Source organism: Salmo trutta, chromosome 2 (genome assembly GCF_901001165.1).
Source record: "Salmo trutta chromosome 2, fSalTru1.1, whole genome shotgun sequence".
In the NCBI taxonomy this organism is placed as follows: domain Eukaryota; kingdom Metazoa; phylum Chordata; class Actinopteri; order Salmoniformes; family Salmonidae; genus Salmo; species Salmo trutta.
In genome coordinates this window covers 70,523,121-70,540,839 of record NC_042958.1, presented here as the reverse complement: position 1 = coordinate 70,540,839, position 17,719 = coordinate 70,523,121, and the positions used below count along the sequence as shown (strand labels likewise).

The window sequence follows — 17,719 nt, the reverse complement described above, 5'->3', positions numbered from 1 at the left end:
TGGCTTGGTTTTTGCTCTGACATGCACTGTCAACTGTGGGACCTTACATAGACAGGTGTGTGCCTTTCAAAAGCATGTCCAATCAATTCAATTTACCACAGGTGGACTCCAATCAAGTTGTAGAAACATCTCAAGGATGATCAACGGATGCACCTGAGTCTCATAGCAGGGTCTGAATACTTATGTAAATAAGTTAACTGTTTTTTGTTTTTAATACATTTGCAAAAAAAAATTAAAACCTGTTTTAATTTTGTCATTATGGGGTATTGTGTGTAGATTGATGAGGATTTTTTTTTATTTAATCCATTTTAGAATAAGGTTGTAACGTAACAATGTGGAAAAAGGGAACGGGTCTGAATACTTTGCGAATGTGCTGTGTCATGACTATCATTAATGCAATGACTTATTAAATTAATTAACTGTTTGTGATTAAATTAATCAATCATGGGCACCACAATTTTTTTAATAAGTTACCGTTTCCCGAATTAACTCAAGAATATTAGAATATATCGTTATCATATTAGTCATGCATGAATTATTATTACCTCATATCAGTTTCATTCTGAACGTCGTAATATTCTATTAATCTGCATAAACCCTAGTCTACATGACTCAGGCCTAATCATTTATTTACTAACTACCAAATAATCACACAGAATTACATAAACACACACACACACACACACACACACACACACACACACACACACACACACACACACACACACACACACACACACACACACACACACGATAGATTATACATTGATTACTAACAATGAAAAGTCCCTAGTGGACTAACTCGATATGACGGCAGGTTACATATTGAAAGGGGTGGGGAAAGAAATAGCAGGAGAAGGAGAGACAAAGTTATTCAACTATCGTACATACAGTTGAATAATACGCTCATCGTAAATATGGATATTTAGCACCCTAACAACCGCTAATTCGGATTTAGAAATGCAATGTAAATATTTACGCTTGTATGTCTTTGTTGTCTCTCTGTTGAAATTGCCCGATTCGTCTGACGAATAGTTTGACAGAAGGTCTCTGGTTGTGTAAGTCTCTGGTGGTCCACCAGAGATCACTATGTCCTTAGTAGTTGTAGTAGTAGCTTTCTTTGTTCTGGAAGTGTCCGTTAGACTGGATACATCAGACGTTCCATTGATCGTTTGTAAAGATCTTCCTCGTGCATTTGGTTAAAGTTCTAGACTACTTTACATGCAAAGCTGCAGGCAGTGCATGTCTAGTCTTCTTCTCTATTTAGTTTCAGAGGGTTTTGTATTTTTAGACCATTTGTCACGTATTCAGCTCGCGCTGCACATATACTGGTCTAGTAGTTTTAAACTATTTGTCAGCCGTATAGCCACCGCTCCACGCTGTCTGGTCGAGTAGAGTCTAACCATTCGTGATGTCCGGCTTACACTGTCCGCCTGCTTGGTCTAATGTAAAATTTTGTCACGAGTCCTTTTAAAGCGCTCTGGTCAAAGGGGGCGTTCCATCACGGCGGCATAATGTCTGTTCTCACGTGGGCGTGGTTAATGACTGGATAAAACTTGATATGAAATACAATTTCTCATTTAGAAGGTTAAAATCACATTGCTATCTTTTCACAACTAGTTTCATATTTAATCATATAAGTTTTACAACATTTAGATGTAACTCTGACATATACATTGTGAAATCTCTTAAAGTTTTGGGGCAGAGTCTCTCTCTACACACAAATGTGTGGGATTTTTGACTTCTCCATATTGCAGTGCCCAAGAGAGGAAGTTGACAACCAGTCGTTAAAGTCCTAGAACCCCCCTATCTCCCCCCCCTCTGGTGGGAGAGAGGGGGGGCTCTCTACGATTCTCACCCAGGAGGTAAAGTCATGACAACTGTGATATTGAAAAATTCTTCTACACGTGGCCGTGTCGCATAGAAACGATTAGTTCAAGGGGTCTGAATACTTTCCAAATGCATTGTATGGTAAGAAAAAAAAGTTACCACATGAGGGCAAGACCGGTGTCCCTTCAATGTCCAAACATGCAGTAGCCTGCAATGCTAAACTTACCAATTGCAGGTGCACCGTAGCCATTTCCATTTGCAGCTGCGCCATATCCATAACCACCTCCAGGGTAGACACCTTGACCATAACCTACAATAGTAAAACACATTTTTAAATAGAACCATATGAGAACTTGTATGAAATGTTCTGTTGAAGTAATGACATTGTCCAAAAATATAGGTTTGGAACATCCGTAATGTCACAACATTTTGGAGAACGTTCCCAGAATATAGTCAGATGTTTTTAAATAGAACCTTTGGGAACCTCTAGGAAACATTACGTTGAAGTACTGAAATTCCTATAAAAGAATGACATTTCTTAAAGTTCTCTGAACAATTGGATAAAATTAAAGTATTCAGCTCCTTGAGACAATACATGCTTGAAACACCTTTGGCAGCGAGGAGTGGGACAACATTATACAGGCCACAATCAACATCCTGATCAACTCTGTGAAGGAGACGTGTTGCGCTGCATGAAGCAAATGGTGGTCACACCAGATACTGACTGGTTTTCTGATCCACACCCCTACCTTTTTGTTGCAATTTATCTGTGACCAACAGATGAATATCTTTGTTCCCAGTCATGTGAAATCCATAGATTAGGGCCTAATGAATTTATTTCAGTTGACTGATTTCTTTATATGAACTGTAACTCAGTAAAATCTTTGAAATTGTTGCATGTTATATTTTTGTTCAGCATAATTTAGGCTTGCCTAAACAAAGGTTCTGAATGCTTATGCAACAACTATACTTTAGTTATCACATTTTTATTAATCAAACTTTTTTTCTTCCTCTTTGACATGAGTATTTTGAGTTCATTGTTGACAACAAATGACAAATCAATTTTAACACAATAAAGTGTGAAGAAATACAAGGTGTATGAATACTTTTGCAAGGCACTGTGTAGTTGATCACTCACAAGCAGAGTTTCCTTTTGAAAGAAATATATGCTTCAAAAGTGTATTTAGAATTAATATACTAAATTACAATTAAAGCGTTTGAATTTTTAGTACAGTTTTAATGAGTGTGTTTAAGTTTAATGATAGGGAACATATAGTATACTTTAAGACTGAAAAACAATGAATTTGAAGTACACTTTTAATAAGTGTATTGAAGGTTGATAATAGTATATTCATAGTATATGAAAAAACAGAAAAAACAGAATTTAAAGTAAACTTTTGTGTGTTGAAGTGTAATTATATTATATTTATAGTATACGTAAGATATACTAGAAGTACATCTCATATTTAAAGTATATTATTTTAATGTTTTGTATATTTAAGTATACTTGTAATATAATACAATTAATTGTTTTTCGCTTGGGCATGATCTCTTAGAATGTTGTGTGCTAGCTGGGTACTCACCACTATGTTGTTTGGGTTTCCCTGCAAAAGGATTTTCACCTGCACAAAGAAAATCCATTGAGGAATTTATATTAGGACATTTAGTAGCCTATATTGAACATGTTTTCTTCAGTACAAAAATGGAAATGGTTCACACTCACAATCATTCTACAGTGAGTATTGATATTACCTGCTCCAGGTCCATATCCATAGCCGGCAGCAACAGGGTTATAGCTCCCTGCAACAGCACCATTACCTATGGATCACAAGACAACATTTACTACACACTTTAGAAAAAACACTGCCAGGTGTTAGAAAGGTTGCAAGGCTCATAACTTATTTAAAACAAGGCGTTTACCTGGTTTGGGTGCATTAGCTCCCCCTCCATTTGGATATACTCCAGCTCCATATCCTACAACAAATATATCACAGTCTGAATATCTTTTACCTAATATCTGAAAAAGCAGAACTTAGTTACTGAGTGCAATAGAAAATGGTGCTTGAACCATGGACAAACACTTACATTAAATTGAGCAAAATCGGAGACGCATATGGAGCTAAATTGTGGCCAATGACACTAGTAAAATGCATTTATTCAGTCAGGGCACACAGATTTACTTGAAATGAAGCCTCTAAAAAGACAATCCGTAAAGGCATTTCCAAAACAGAGCCAATGAGTGCATTGCACACAGTCAATAAATGGGTTAGAAACAAATACATCACACACACACACACACACACACACACACACACACACACACACACACACACACACACACACACACGTTTAAAACATGCAAATTGACAACACCAACACCCCATCAAAAAATATGAAACCTGGTGCCATCATAAAATAGTAAAAGACAGACAAGAACGTATGATGAAAACTGTAATTTAAAATATAAAAGAGAACTCCTGCACACTTTATTACCTTTGCACATGTCAACATTTAGGTATGTGACCAAAGACTGAAACATCAACAATAAATCATTTTGATAATTAATTCAACACTGGGGGTTTTATTCCAAGAACCACATATGACTTCTTCAAAACAGTAGCAATTTACCATTTGGTTTAGCAACATGGCCATTGGGGACACCAACTCTATTTAGTACACCAGCTCCTGCACCGTAACCTAATGACCATTAACCAAAATCTTAGTGTGTGGAAGACCTCATTAATGGCATGCACAAGAATGTATGATGAAAACTAAACTTAATATAAAAAGTCAACTCCCACAAACCATTAAAATCGACAAAGACAACAGCTCAAAAAAAATATGAACCTTCATCCTAATTGCACTGGAAAACCTGATGCCACCATGAAATGACAAACGTTTTGTTTAGGCTTAAAAGCACACAAGACAGAGTAGATTTACCATTGGGGTTTGCTCCACGTCCGTTTGGTGCACCGGCTCCGACACCGTAACCTATTCACCATTAACAGAAATCCAAGTGTGTAGAAGATCTCATTGATAGCATGCACAATAATGTAAAATTTTTTACAAAACCCCCCACTAAAAACACTTATAAAAGACAACTCCTGCACACGATTATCTCTGCCAAAGTTCTTCTATAATGAATTCAGCATTGGGTATTATATTGCCGGCACCACATACAGTGCACTCGGAAAGTATTCAGACCCCTTGACCTTTTCCACATTGTGTTACGTTACAGCCTTATTCTAAAATGGATGACATTTTCCCCCCTCATCAATCTACACACAATACCCAATAATGACAAAGCAAAAACAGGTTTTTAGAAATTTTTGCAAATGTACAAAAATTATTATATGAAATATCACATTTACATAAGTATTCAGACCCTTCACTCAGTACTTTATTGAAGCATCTTTGGCAGCGATTACAGCCTTGAGTCTTCTTGGGTATGACGCTTCAAGCTTGGCAAACCTGTATTTGGGGAGTTTCTCCCATTCTTCTCCGCAGATCCTCTCAAGCTCTGTCAGGTTGGATGGGGAGCGTTGTCCGGGCTCTGTTTCCTCCAGACGTGATGCTTGGCATTCAGGTCAAAGAGTTCAATCTTGGTTTCGTCAGACCAGAGCATCTTGTTTCTCATGGTCTGAGAGTCCTTTAGGTGCCTTTTGGCAACTCCAAGCCGGCTGTCATGTGCCTTTTACGGAGGAGGGGCTTCCCCCTGGCCACTCTACCATAAAGGCCTGATTGGTGGAGTGCTGCAGAGATGGTTGTCATTCTGGAAGATTCTCCTATTTCCACAGAGGAACTCTGGATCTCTGTCAGACTGACCATCGGGTTCACCTCCCTGACCAATGCCCTTTTCCCCCCGATTGCTCAGTTTGGCCGGACAGCTAGCTCTAGGATAGTCTTGGTGGTTCCAAACTTCTTCCATTTAAGAATGATGGAGGACACTGTGTTCTTGGGGACCTTCAATGCTGCAGACATTTTTTATTACCCTTCCCCAGATCTGTGCCTCAACACACCTGTCTCGGGCTCTACAGACAATTCCTTCGACCTCATGTCTTGGTTTTTGCTCTGACAACTGTGGGACCTTATATAGATAGGTGTGTGCCTTTCCAAATCATGTCCAAGCAATTAAATTTACCACAGGTGAACACCAATCAAGTTGTAGAAGAATCAAGGATGATCAATGGAAACAGGATGCACCTGAGTTCAATTTCGAGTCTCATCGCAAAGGGTCTGAATACTTCTGTAGATAAGGTATTGCTGTTTTTGCAAACATTTCTAAAAACCTGTTTTCACCTTGTCATTGTAGGGTATTGTGTGTAGATTGATGAGGAAAACTATTTAATCAATTTTAGAATAAGGCTGTAATGTAACAACATTTGGAAAAAGGGAAGGGGTTTGAATACTTTCCGAATGCACTGTATAAGAGTGACTGTTATGTTGTGGGCCTACGTGGTAACGTTCATCTTTAAATAATCTATAATAAATAGCTACTATTACTGCTTCGATTAACCAGTAACAATTTACCATTGGGTTTTGCGCCATAGCCATTGGGGGCACCACCTCCATTTACACCAGTTCCTCCTCCGTAACCTAATCATCATACACAGAAAGCTGAGTGTGTTGAAGACCTCATTCATGGCATGCACAATAATGTATGATATTAGGCTCTAGGGCAAATTTACCATTGGGTTTAGCACCCAAGCCAATGGGGACACCAGCCCCTGGACCATAACCTTAAATAACATGTGAAGTGAAATCAGGTACGAGTTAACTGTTCTACAAATGGGTAACTCCTATACATGTCGTATATTATTATCATTGTGTTCAAGTTAGGTTTAGCACTATAAATGAACAATTCCTCCACCAGCACAGGTCAACAAAGTAGGACACATCGTAGGTTCTCAACGTGAACAATCTAGGGAAGAGGGGTCACAAGCAGCATGAGTCAAAGGTCATGCACTCAGAGTGAGACTCAACATTCACCGTACAATAACAAAGACATTCCAACAGTTGTTACCATGTCAGATCAAACAACAATATCCATGCAAAAACATGAACTGCACAAATAGACAAAAACAGAAAACAGCATGTACTTTAAACCATTTAGGTTGAGGTGATCATGGCACATTGTTTAACAAATGCCATTCAGATCGCCTGTGAATAACACATACTACTCTTGGTTTACTGGGTATTCTCACCCATTGTCCATTTGGCACTCCTGATGGTCCAAAGTCTAGAATATCCATGTCAGAAAAATGCAATATAAATAGAATGCCATGTATTCAAGTTAACAAATGAATAAAATGACAAAACCTAACTATAATTATACTAATAGCACAATTAAATTGCGGTGCTGGGGTAGCAAACTATTTCTACATTAGTTATACTTGTATTTATCTATGGGTGTAATGGTACTGTATATTTTACTTGATATTACTAGTAACTGATGTTTACCAGGTTTGGCTGGTTTAGCTCCCTGCCCATTGCCATTGGGGTTCCCAGCTCCTTCACCATCTACTAGGGGTCACAACGGTATCAATAAAACAAGACTGGCAAGGCCGACCTCAACATATATCCCTCAACTTACTCGCAGAGAAATATTAGGCTACACCACAGATTTATCAAGACAAATAACCGCCAGTAATCATACTTAAAACGTTGATTGAAACTGATCTCAAACTAGGGAAACACAAAGAGATGTCTTGTAACAACCAATGACTACATAGACAGACAGACCACAGGCTTCATACTCAACATCAAACAAATACTTGAACCTACAATCTCTATGGTATCATTTAGATTATTCATGTCCAGTAACATTGGATGCAGCAGTGCACCAGTGGAAGTTGCAAGAGACCAACACATGAGAAGTGCAATAAGAAAAAACATATGACATTAATAAACCTACATTTTCTTAAAGTATTTGGCGACAAGCCAACACCACAAGAAAGCATGCAACAAAAACATACAATTAATATGACAACCAACACACTAAAACAATTCAAAATAAATAATGTGACACACTCAAACAGACCTGACAGGGGCATAAATGATACCATATGGATGCCAGCAACATGTGATGAACTATGAACTTGTTGACAAGACAAACAGAAGACTTGACATGTACATACACATGCACTACACATTACACAGGTGCGGGGCAGGTGTAGACATATGCAAGGACCAGTGATTATGTGACAAACATACACTGTGTTTATATGACAGCACTTACACATCCAAAGACACAAACAATATCAAGTTTTAGTTTACCAGGTGGACTCCCAACTTTAGATTCCAGCACCTCATGTTCCACTGCTGATTTTTCAGGTACAACTGCAGGCTCACTTTTATTGCTCACTTCTTCCGGTGCCACCCCTGGTGCACTTTTAGTCAGGGTTTCTCCAGGGACAATGGGACCAGTGTTTTTAGCTGCCATCGTTTCAGGTACCAACGCAGGCACAACCTTTGTAACCATGGGTCCAGTACTTTTAGGCACCTGAGGTTCAGGGTCTACGCCCCAATCACCTTTCCCAGGAGGTGTGCCCGACCCACCATTTTTTTTCTCAGGGACCTCACTTCCAGTGACATAACCTAAGGGCCACAAGGTCATCACCACTTACAGCCACTGGTCATTTTAGTTTGAAATTGTAAACAGATATAATGTCAACGGTCATCTGGTTTTAGTTATTTGCCTAAAATTAAACATTCCCAGTGAAGTTCCCACATAAGGCTCTTCTTTTTAGAACATCAACATTTTGGTGGACACAAAAAACTATGACAGTCCCCTAGTGAACAACAACCATGGTATGCAAAAAAATTGCACATTGTAAACACTGAAAACACACAGGGTGGAAACCCAACATGAAATCCGCACCCCTATCTTGAAACTTTGTACAAATTTCTCATTGACATCATTTCAATGTATGATCTATGCAAAAGTCTGACTTGGTTGCATGGATCTCAAGTTAGGATTCAGCCCAAAATGTGTAAATACAGGCACTGTCAAAGCTTTCATTGTCTAAACTTAAGCAAACACCACCAACTAAAGCAGACAATGTTAAACACGGTAATAAAACATGTCAACAGATTTAGACATACATTTTGTTTTGTTACAGCCTGAATTTAAAATATATTAAATTGATATTTGTTTGTCAATGGCCTACACACAATACCCAATAATATCAAAGTGGGATTACATTTTTCAAAATATTAAATTATAAAAAATGAGAAACTGAAATGTCTTGAGTCAGTAAGTATTCAACCCCTTTGTTATGGCAAGCCTACATTAATTCAGGAGTAAAAATGTGCTTAGTAAGTCACATAATAAGTTGCATGGATTCACACTGTGCGCTATAATACTGTTTAACATCATTTTTGAATGACTACCTCATCTCTGGACCCCACACATACAATTATTATTATTATTATTATTATTTAGCTTTTTCCATCTGTGTAATATTGCAAAAATCAGGAACCTTGTCCAAAAATGATACAGAAAAATGTATCCTTGCTTTTGTCACTTCTAGATTAGACTATTGCAATGCTCTACTTTCCAGCTACCCGGATAAAGCACTAAATAAACTTCAGTTAGTGTCACGCCCTGACCTTAGAGACGTTTATTTTCCTCTAGTTTGGTTAGGTCAGGGTGTGATGTGGGGTGGGCAATCTAGTTTTTCTATTTCTTTGTTTTGGCTGAGTGTGGTTTCCAATCAGAGGCAGCTGTCCATCATTGTCTCTGATTGGGAACCATACTTAGGCAGCCCTTTTTTCCTCCTTGAGTTGTGGGATCTTGTTTTTGCACAGCTCTGTAAAGCCTGCAGAACGTGAAGTTCGTTTTTTCTTTGTTTATTATTTTGTATAGTGTTCTGAGTATTATAATACATATCATGAGCACTCAACACGCTGCACTTTGGTCTACTCCTTACGACGATCGTCACAGTTAGTGCTAAACACGGCTGCTAAAATCTTGACTGGAACCAAAACATTTGATCACATTACTCCAGTGCTAGCCTCTCTACACTGGCTTCCTGTTAAGTCTAGGGCTGTTTTCAAGGTTCTACTGCCAACCTACAAAGCATTACATGGGCTTGCTCCTACCTATCTTTCCGATTTGGTCCTGCCGTACATACCTACACATACACTGCGGTCACAAGACGCAGGCCTCCTTACTGTCCCTAGAATTTCTAAGCAAACAGCTGGAGGCAGGGCTTTCTCCTACAGAGCTCCATTTTTATGGAATGGTTTGCCTATCCATGTGAGAGACGCAGACTTGGTCTCGACCTTTAAGTCTTTATTGAAGACTCATCTCTTCAGTAGGTCATATGACTGAATGTAGTCTGGCCCAGGAGTGTGAAGGTGAACGGAAAGGCACTGGAGCAACGAACTGCCCTTGCTGTCTCTGCCTGGCAGGTTCCCCTCTCTCCACTGGGATTCTCTGCCTCAAACCTTATTACAGGGGATGAGTCACTGGCTTACTGGTGCTCTTCCATGTAATTCCCTAGGAGGGGTGCGTCACATGAGTGGGTTGAGTCACTGACGTGATCTTCCTGTCCAGGTTGGCGCCCCCCCTTGGGTGGGGGAGATCTTCGTGGGCTATACTCGGCCTTGTCTCAGGATGGTAAGTTGGTCGTTGAAGATATCCCTCTAGTGGTGTGGGGGCTGTGCTTTGGCAAAGTGGGTGGGGTTATATCCTGCCTGTTTGGCCCTGTCCGGGGGTATCGTTGGACGGGGCCACAGTGTCTCCCAACCTCTCCTGTCTCAGCCTCCAGTATTTATGCTGCAATAGTTTGTGTCGGGGGGCTAGGGTCAGTCTGTTATATCTGGAGTATTTCTCCTGTCTTATCTGGTGTCCTGTGTGAATTTAAGTATGCTCTGTCTAATTCTCTCTCGCTTTCTCTCTCTCTTTCTCTCAGGACCTAAGCCCTAGGACCATGCCTCAGGACTACCTGTCCTGATGACTCCTTGCTGTACCCAGTCCACCTGGTCGTGCTGCTGCTCCAGTTATAACTGTTCTGTCTGCGGCTATGGAACCCTGACCTGTTCACCGAACGTGCTACCTTGTCCTATACCTGCTGTTTTCAACTCTCTAAAGACAGCAGGTGCGGTAGAGATACTCTGAATGATCGGCTATGAAAAGCCAACTGACATTTACTGCTGAGGTGCTGACCTGTAGCACCCTCGACAACCACTGTGATTATTATTATTATTATTATTATTATTATTATTATCTGACCCTGCTGGTCATCTATGAACATTTGAACATCTTGGCCATGTTCTGTTATAATCTCCACCCAGCACAGCCAGAAGAGGACTGGCCACCCCTCATAGCCTGGTTCCTCTCTAGGTTTCGGCCTTTCTAGGGAGTTTTTCCTAGCCACCGTGCTTCTACACCAGCATTGCTTGCTGTTGGGGTTTTAGGCTGGGTTTCTGTACAGCACTTTGTGACATCAGCTAATGTAAGAAGGGCTTTATCAATACATTTTATTGATTGATTGATTGATTTTCTATAAAGGTCCCTCAGTGGAGCAGTGAATTTTAAACAGATTAAACTACAAAGAGCAGGGAGGTTTTCCAATGCCTCGCAAAGGGCGGCACCTATTGTTAGATGGTAAAAAATACGACATTGAATATCCCTTTGGGCATGGTGAAGTTATTAATTACACTTTGGATGGTGTATCAATGCACCCAGTCACTCAGTTGCCGGAGAGGAAGGAAACCGCTCTGGGATTTCACCATGAGGCCAATGGTGACTTTAAAACAGTTACAGAGTTGAATGGCTTTGATAAGAGAAAACTGAGGATGGAACAACAACATTGTAGTAACTCCACAATACTAACCTAATTGACAGAGGGAAAAGAAGGATGCCTATACAGAAAGAAAAATCCATTCCAAAACATGCATCCTGTTTGCAACAAGGCACTAAAGTAATACTGCAAAAAATGTGGCAAAGCAATACACTTTTTGTCCTGAATAAAAAGTATTATGTTTGGGGAAAATCCAATACAAGACATTACTGAGGACCACTCTTCATAATTTCAAGCATAGTGGTGGCTACATTTTTATGGGTATGCTTGTAATCGTTAAGGACTGAGCAGTTTCAGGATAAAAAATAAGCTGAATGAAGCTAAGCACAGGCAAAATCCTAGAGGAAAACCAGGTTGTCTGCTTTCCACCAGACGCTGGGAGATGAATTCACCTTTCAGCAGGTCAATAACCTAAAACACAAGGCCAAATCTACACTGGAATTGCTTATCAAGAAGACAGTGAATGTTCCTGAGTGGCCGAATTACAGTCTGACTTACATCTGCTTGAAAATCTATAGCAAGACTTAAATGGCTGTCTAGCAATCATCAACAACCAACTTGACAGAGCTTGAAGAATAAAAAAAATAAAAATAAGGTGCAAATGTTGTACAAATATTGTGCAAAGCTCTTAAAGACATACCCATAAAAACTCACAGCTCTAATCACTGCCAAAGCTTTTTCTAACATGTATTGACTCAGGGGCATGAATACTTATGTAAATGAGATATTTTCAATAAATGTGCAAACATTTCTAAAACCATGTTTTCATTATGGTGTAGTTAATTCAGGCTGTAACACAACAAAATGTGGAATAAGTCAAGGGGTATGAATACTTTCTGAAGCCACTGTAATGAATACTTTCTGAAGCCATGGGGGGGGAAAAAAACATTTGAAATGACATTTCATAGGAAAAACAGCTGATCCTAGAATAAGAAAGATGAATAGAGTAATCCATTGAACGATACTTAAATAACTCAATAGACTGACATTGAGTGCCAATTTCTAGACTAGCAAATTAGAAACAAGTGATGCAGATTGACCATACATGTAGTATAACATAGCACATGTTAGAATGCATTAAAACATGAGTACCATAGTAGTAGACTATATTCCGATCATGGGAAAAGGGGTGTAAAAAACTTCAGACTAGAGTGCTTGACTGTGGTCGGGGTACCTGTCCACAGGATATTGCTGACCAGTCAGTGCTTTCTAAAAAGAGAAGGATCATAGATATCCAGTCCCTAGTACAGAAAATGATCACTGGCTAGACCTTTGCTGATAGAAAATTATATTTGGGAATCTACAATGTGTCAGCTTTTGCACCCATATATGATGCTACTTACAGTATACCAGATTTGAGTGGTGAAGCTACTCACTACCTATGGAAATAACCAGTAACGTGATGGATTATCCTCCCATGAACAGCCGTTATGGTTTGGGATGTTCAATCCAAGGGAGATAATTTTTCAACCAACCTTAACTTGGCGATACTTCCTTAATTCTCAACTTGGAAGGCACATTTGTGCTTTCGAAAAGATGGTGGCATACATTATACAGTGGGGTCCGAAATGATTGAAACTCTTGATAAAGATTAGCAAAAATGACTGTATAAAATAACAAATTAAAAAACTGAGCTATATTGTATACTAATACAATTGCTCAGAGAAAAGGTAGAAGTAAAAATGATTGACACCCCTGTTCTCAATAGCTCACCTGCGAGGATAACGGCATGGAGCCTTTTTCTAGAATGTTTTATGACTTGGAAAACACATTAGGGGGGGATCTTAGGCCATTCCTCCATACAGAATCCTTCCATATCCTTGATATATTTCATCTGCGCTTATGGACTGCCCTCTTCATTTCAAACCACAGGCTTTCAATGGGTTTTAAGTCCGGAGACCGAGATGGCCATTGCAAAATGTTGATTTTATGGCCAATTAACCATTTATTTGTGGATTTTGATGTGTGCTTGGGGTTGTCTTGCTGGAAGAGCCACTTGGAAGCAAAATAGCCCCACAACATCAAAGATCCACCACCATGCTTGGATTGGAACAGGGGCTTTGGTCAGATGACATGAAAATAGAGCTCTTTGGTCACGCACACCAGTGGTGGGTTTGGCGTCTAAATTAGAATGCATGAGCAGAAAATAACCACATAATGGTTCTTCCTTTAAAAGTTGCGGCATACTGCAGCACAGCTTGCGGGGTGCCGCAAAATTCTATGGCATGTTATTTAAGTGTCAGCCATTGTTGCCAGAATGACGAAATTTACCACAATCTGTCACCATCTACCACAAACGGTAACGGCATCAGCTCAAAACTATTAAAGGAAGAACCACTACTGTACCTACTGTAAAATATGGTGGTGGATCTTTGATGTTATGGGGCTATTTTGCTTCCACTGATCCTGGGGCCCTTGTTAAGGTCAATGGCATCATGAACTTTACCCAGTACCAGGATATTTTTGCCAAAAACCTGGTTGCCTCTGCCAGGAGACTGAAACTTGGCTGCAAGTGGATCTTCCAGCAAGACAACAACCCCAAGCACACATCAAAATCAACAAAGAAGTGGTTAATTGGCCACAAAATCTAAATTTTGCAATGGCCATCTCAGTCTCCGGACTTGAAACCCATTGAAAACCTGTGGTTTGAATTGAAGAGTGTAGTTCATAAGCGCAGACGAAGGATATCAAGGATCTGGAAGGATTCTGTATGGAGGAATGGTCTAAGATCCCTCCCAATGTGTTCTCCAAACCATAAAACATTTTAGAAAAAGTCTGTGTCGTTATCCTCGCAAGGTGTGGTATTGAAAGTTATTGAAAACAGGGGTGTCAATTTTGACCCCTATATTTTGTATGAGTACACAATGAGCAATTGTATGAGTATACAATAATAGTTTCCCTATTTTTTTTGCCTACAATATAGCTCAGTATTTGAATTATTTTAGAGTAATTTTTGCAAATTTTTATCAAGGGTGTCAATAATTGCAAACCCCACTGTCCATTGTTGGATTACTTCATAGCACAAACATTTATTTCATTTAAAACCTGTTGGGGATACCCCTTCCCGTTCGGATCCCGTTAACGGGATTTCTTGACAAGATACAACGCGCGAAATTCAAAACAGAATAAATCGAATAATTTAAATTTCTCAAACAATAAACTATCTTACACCCTTTGAAAGATAAACATCTCCTTAATCTAACCACGTTGTCCGATTTCAAAAAGGCTTTACGGCGAAAGCATAAAGTTAGATTATGTTAGGACAGTACATTGAAAATAGCTGTGTGTAATGTTTTGTCAATGCAAAGACAGGCGTCACCAAAAGCAGAAAACCAGCTAAAATGATGCACTAACCTTTGACAATCTTCATCAGATGACACTCCTAGGACATTATGTTAGACAATACATGCATTTTTTGTTCTATCAAGTTCATATTTATATCCAAAAACAGCATTTTGCAGTGGCGGTGAAATTCAGAAAATATTTTCCTTCAAATGCTGCCGGTGAATCAGCGTTACAATTTACAAAATTACTATTCGAAAACATTGGTAAATTATAATATTGTCATTCAAAGAATAATAGATTAACATCTCGTGAATGCAACCGCATTGCCAGATTTCAAAATAACTTTACTGGGAAATCACACTTTGCAATAAACGAGGTGCTATGCTCAGAAAAATAGGCTAGGCGATACAGGTTAGCGCCATCGTGGAACCATCTAAAATCAAATATACTATTGTAAATATTCACTTACTTTTGATTATCTTCATCAGAAGGCACTTCCAGGAATCCCAGGTCCACAACAAATGTAGTTTTGTTCGAAAAAGTTTATCATTTATGTCCCAATAGCTCCTTCTTGTTAGCGCGTTCTGTAGGCTACTCAAAATGTACCGAAGCCCGCGGGACTTGTCGCCACAAAAGAGCAAAAAAAAATGTATTTACGTTCGTTCAAACATGTCAAACGTTGTATAGCATAAGTCTTTAGGGCCTTTTTCAATCAGAACTTCAATAATATTCTAGGCGGACGATTGCATTGTCTTATAAAACGTTTCGGAAAGAAAGGGTCCCCACACGCATGCGCGTCATAGTAGACATGGCCATCCGCCTGTGACCTAGTTTACAGCCTTCTCGTTCGGTCAGTTTTTACAGGAGAACACTCAAACCACTTTGTAAAGACTGTTGACATCTAGTGGAAGCCTTGGGAAGTGAAAAATGAATCCTAACTCACTGTGTGTTTCAATGGCAAAGGTTTGAAGTGATTCCACACATCAGAATTCCACTTCCTGTTAGGATTTGTCTCAGTGTTTTGACTGCCATATGAGTTATGTTATACTCACAGACACCATTCAAACAGTTTTAGAAACTTTAGAGTGTTTTCTATCCAAATCTACTAATTATATGCATATTCTCGGGCAAGAGTAGTAAACAGTTTAAATCGGGTACGGTTTTTATCCGGCCGTGCAAATACTGCCCCTATCCCCAACAGGTTTTAACAGAGCATATCCTAAATTCCTAAATACACCTGCAACTAGCCATGGGAATTCAGAAGACAACGGTTCCTTCCAAGTCGAGAAGGAAGAATCGGCAAGTAAAGGTTGGTTTAAAAATATTCTTCCATTGATTGAACATCCCAAACCATTATCCTGTTTGTGTGAGGATATTCCATTTCAATACAGGTTATTTCCATAGCTAGCTACTCACATGCTTTAAGAAAATCTGATGCTTTTACACCCCTTGGCCAGTGTGATACAAATTCTAACTACACATGAAGCATGCAATTAACATGGCACACCACCTCATGGACATACAGAGAATAGTAGAGTTTTACCCATGTTTGGTATTTTGGGACGCTTTCCTTGAGGCACGGCTGATGCCACTGGCTTTGGACTTTTTGCCTGTGATGCTGGCACTGGTGCTAGTTTAGGGTACATCTTTCCTTGTGGAACCACAGGTGCTGGCATAAGGTACGGCTTCCATTGTGAAACGACAGGTGCTGGCTCTGGGTACGGCTTCCATTGTGAAACGACAGGTGCTGGCTCAGGGTACGGCTTCCCTTGTGGAATTGGCGCTGGCTTTGGACTCTTTGCCTGTGGTACTACAGCTGCTGGCTTTGGGGCTGGCTTCGGGTATGTCTTCCCATGTGGAACTGGTGCTGCCTCCGGTGCTTTGTTAGGGCACGGCTTTCCTTGTGGAATGACAGGTGCAAGCTTTGGTGCTGGCTTAGCGTATGTCTTCCCTTGTGGAACCATTGCTGGCTCTAGTGCGGGCTTAGAGTATGTCTTCCCTTGTGGAACCATTGCTGGCTCTAGTGCGGGCTTAGCGTATGTCTTCCCTTGTGGAAGCATTGCTGGCTCTAGTGCGGGCTTAGAGTATGTCTTTCCTTGTGGAACCGGTACTGGCTTAGGGAAAAGCTTCCCTTGTGGAACTGGTGCTGGCTTAGGGTATGTCTTCCCTTGTGGAACGATTAGAGCTACACCCTTTGTTGGCTCAGGTACTACAAGTCCTGGCTCGGGTGCTGGTGCAAGGCTTAGTGCTTCAGGAGTAAGAACTTCACCTTTGGGGCCCTTTCCATTCGGTGCACCAACACCTTTAGTACCCTGACCATTTGACATGCTGTATCCATTTGGCATGCCATAACCTGGGAACCAAAACACAGTAACTTTGTACCAACTAAAAAGATAACTAAATCAGTGAAAAAGTGCAACAGTGAAACATGCAGTATGACAGTATCTTGACACAATAATTTAGGAGATAAAACAAACAGGGGACGTCTTACCGATTAACACAAACCACGATAGACATATAGCACATGCATAAGTAGAACAGGAAGACATGCTTGAAATCTGAAACGCAATACTGCTCAATTATTGCTTATAAAATGAAACACATGCACCATAATACCTTAGTACAGTTACTCTGAGACAAACTGTACAGTACAGACCGATTGACACAAATTACAACATGCAAGAAGAACATGAAAACATGCTTTAAACACCATACTACTAGTTTCACCCACATTAGATTAGAAGACACATATTGTAAGACATGCTGAGACAAACCACATACAAGATAAACTCAAC

At 39.8% G+C, this 17,719-nt stretch overlaps 1 protein-coding gene across 6 annotated transcripts in view; it reads right to left on the bottom strand.

The window, feature by feature from the left end:
* cmn (calymmin) overlaps positions 1 to 17,719 on the bottom strand; it is a 100,002-nt gene that overhangs the window by 38,467 nt on the left and 43,816 nt on the right. For 2 of the 6 annotated variants that reach the window (XM_029713350.1, XM_029713340.1), the window contains 8 exons: positions 16,468 to 17,277; positions 8,107 to 8,427; positions 6,361 to 6,426; positions 4,771 to 4,821; positions 3,751 to 3,804; positions 3,583 to 3,648; positions 3,414 to 3,452; positions 2,057 to 2,140 (listed from right to left, as the gene is read on the bottom strand). In XM_029713350.1, coding sequence (XP_029569210.1) covers positions 2,057 to 2,140; positions 3,414 to 3,452; positions 3,583 to 3,648; positions 3,751 to 3,804; positions 4,771 to 4,821; positions 6,361 to 6,426; positions 8,107 to 8,427; positions 16,468 to 17,277 — 1,491 coding nt within the window. The remainder of the gene's footprint in view (positions 1 to 2,056; positions 2,141 to 3,413; positions 3,453 to 3,582; positions 3,649 to 3,750; positions 3,805 to 4,770; positions 4,822 to 6,360; positions 6,427 to 8,106; positions 8,428 to 16,467; positions 17,278 to 17,719) is intronic. The other 4 variants (XM_029713358.1, XM_029713375.1, XM_029713367.1 and 1 more) reach the window with 4 other exon arrangements.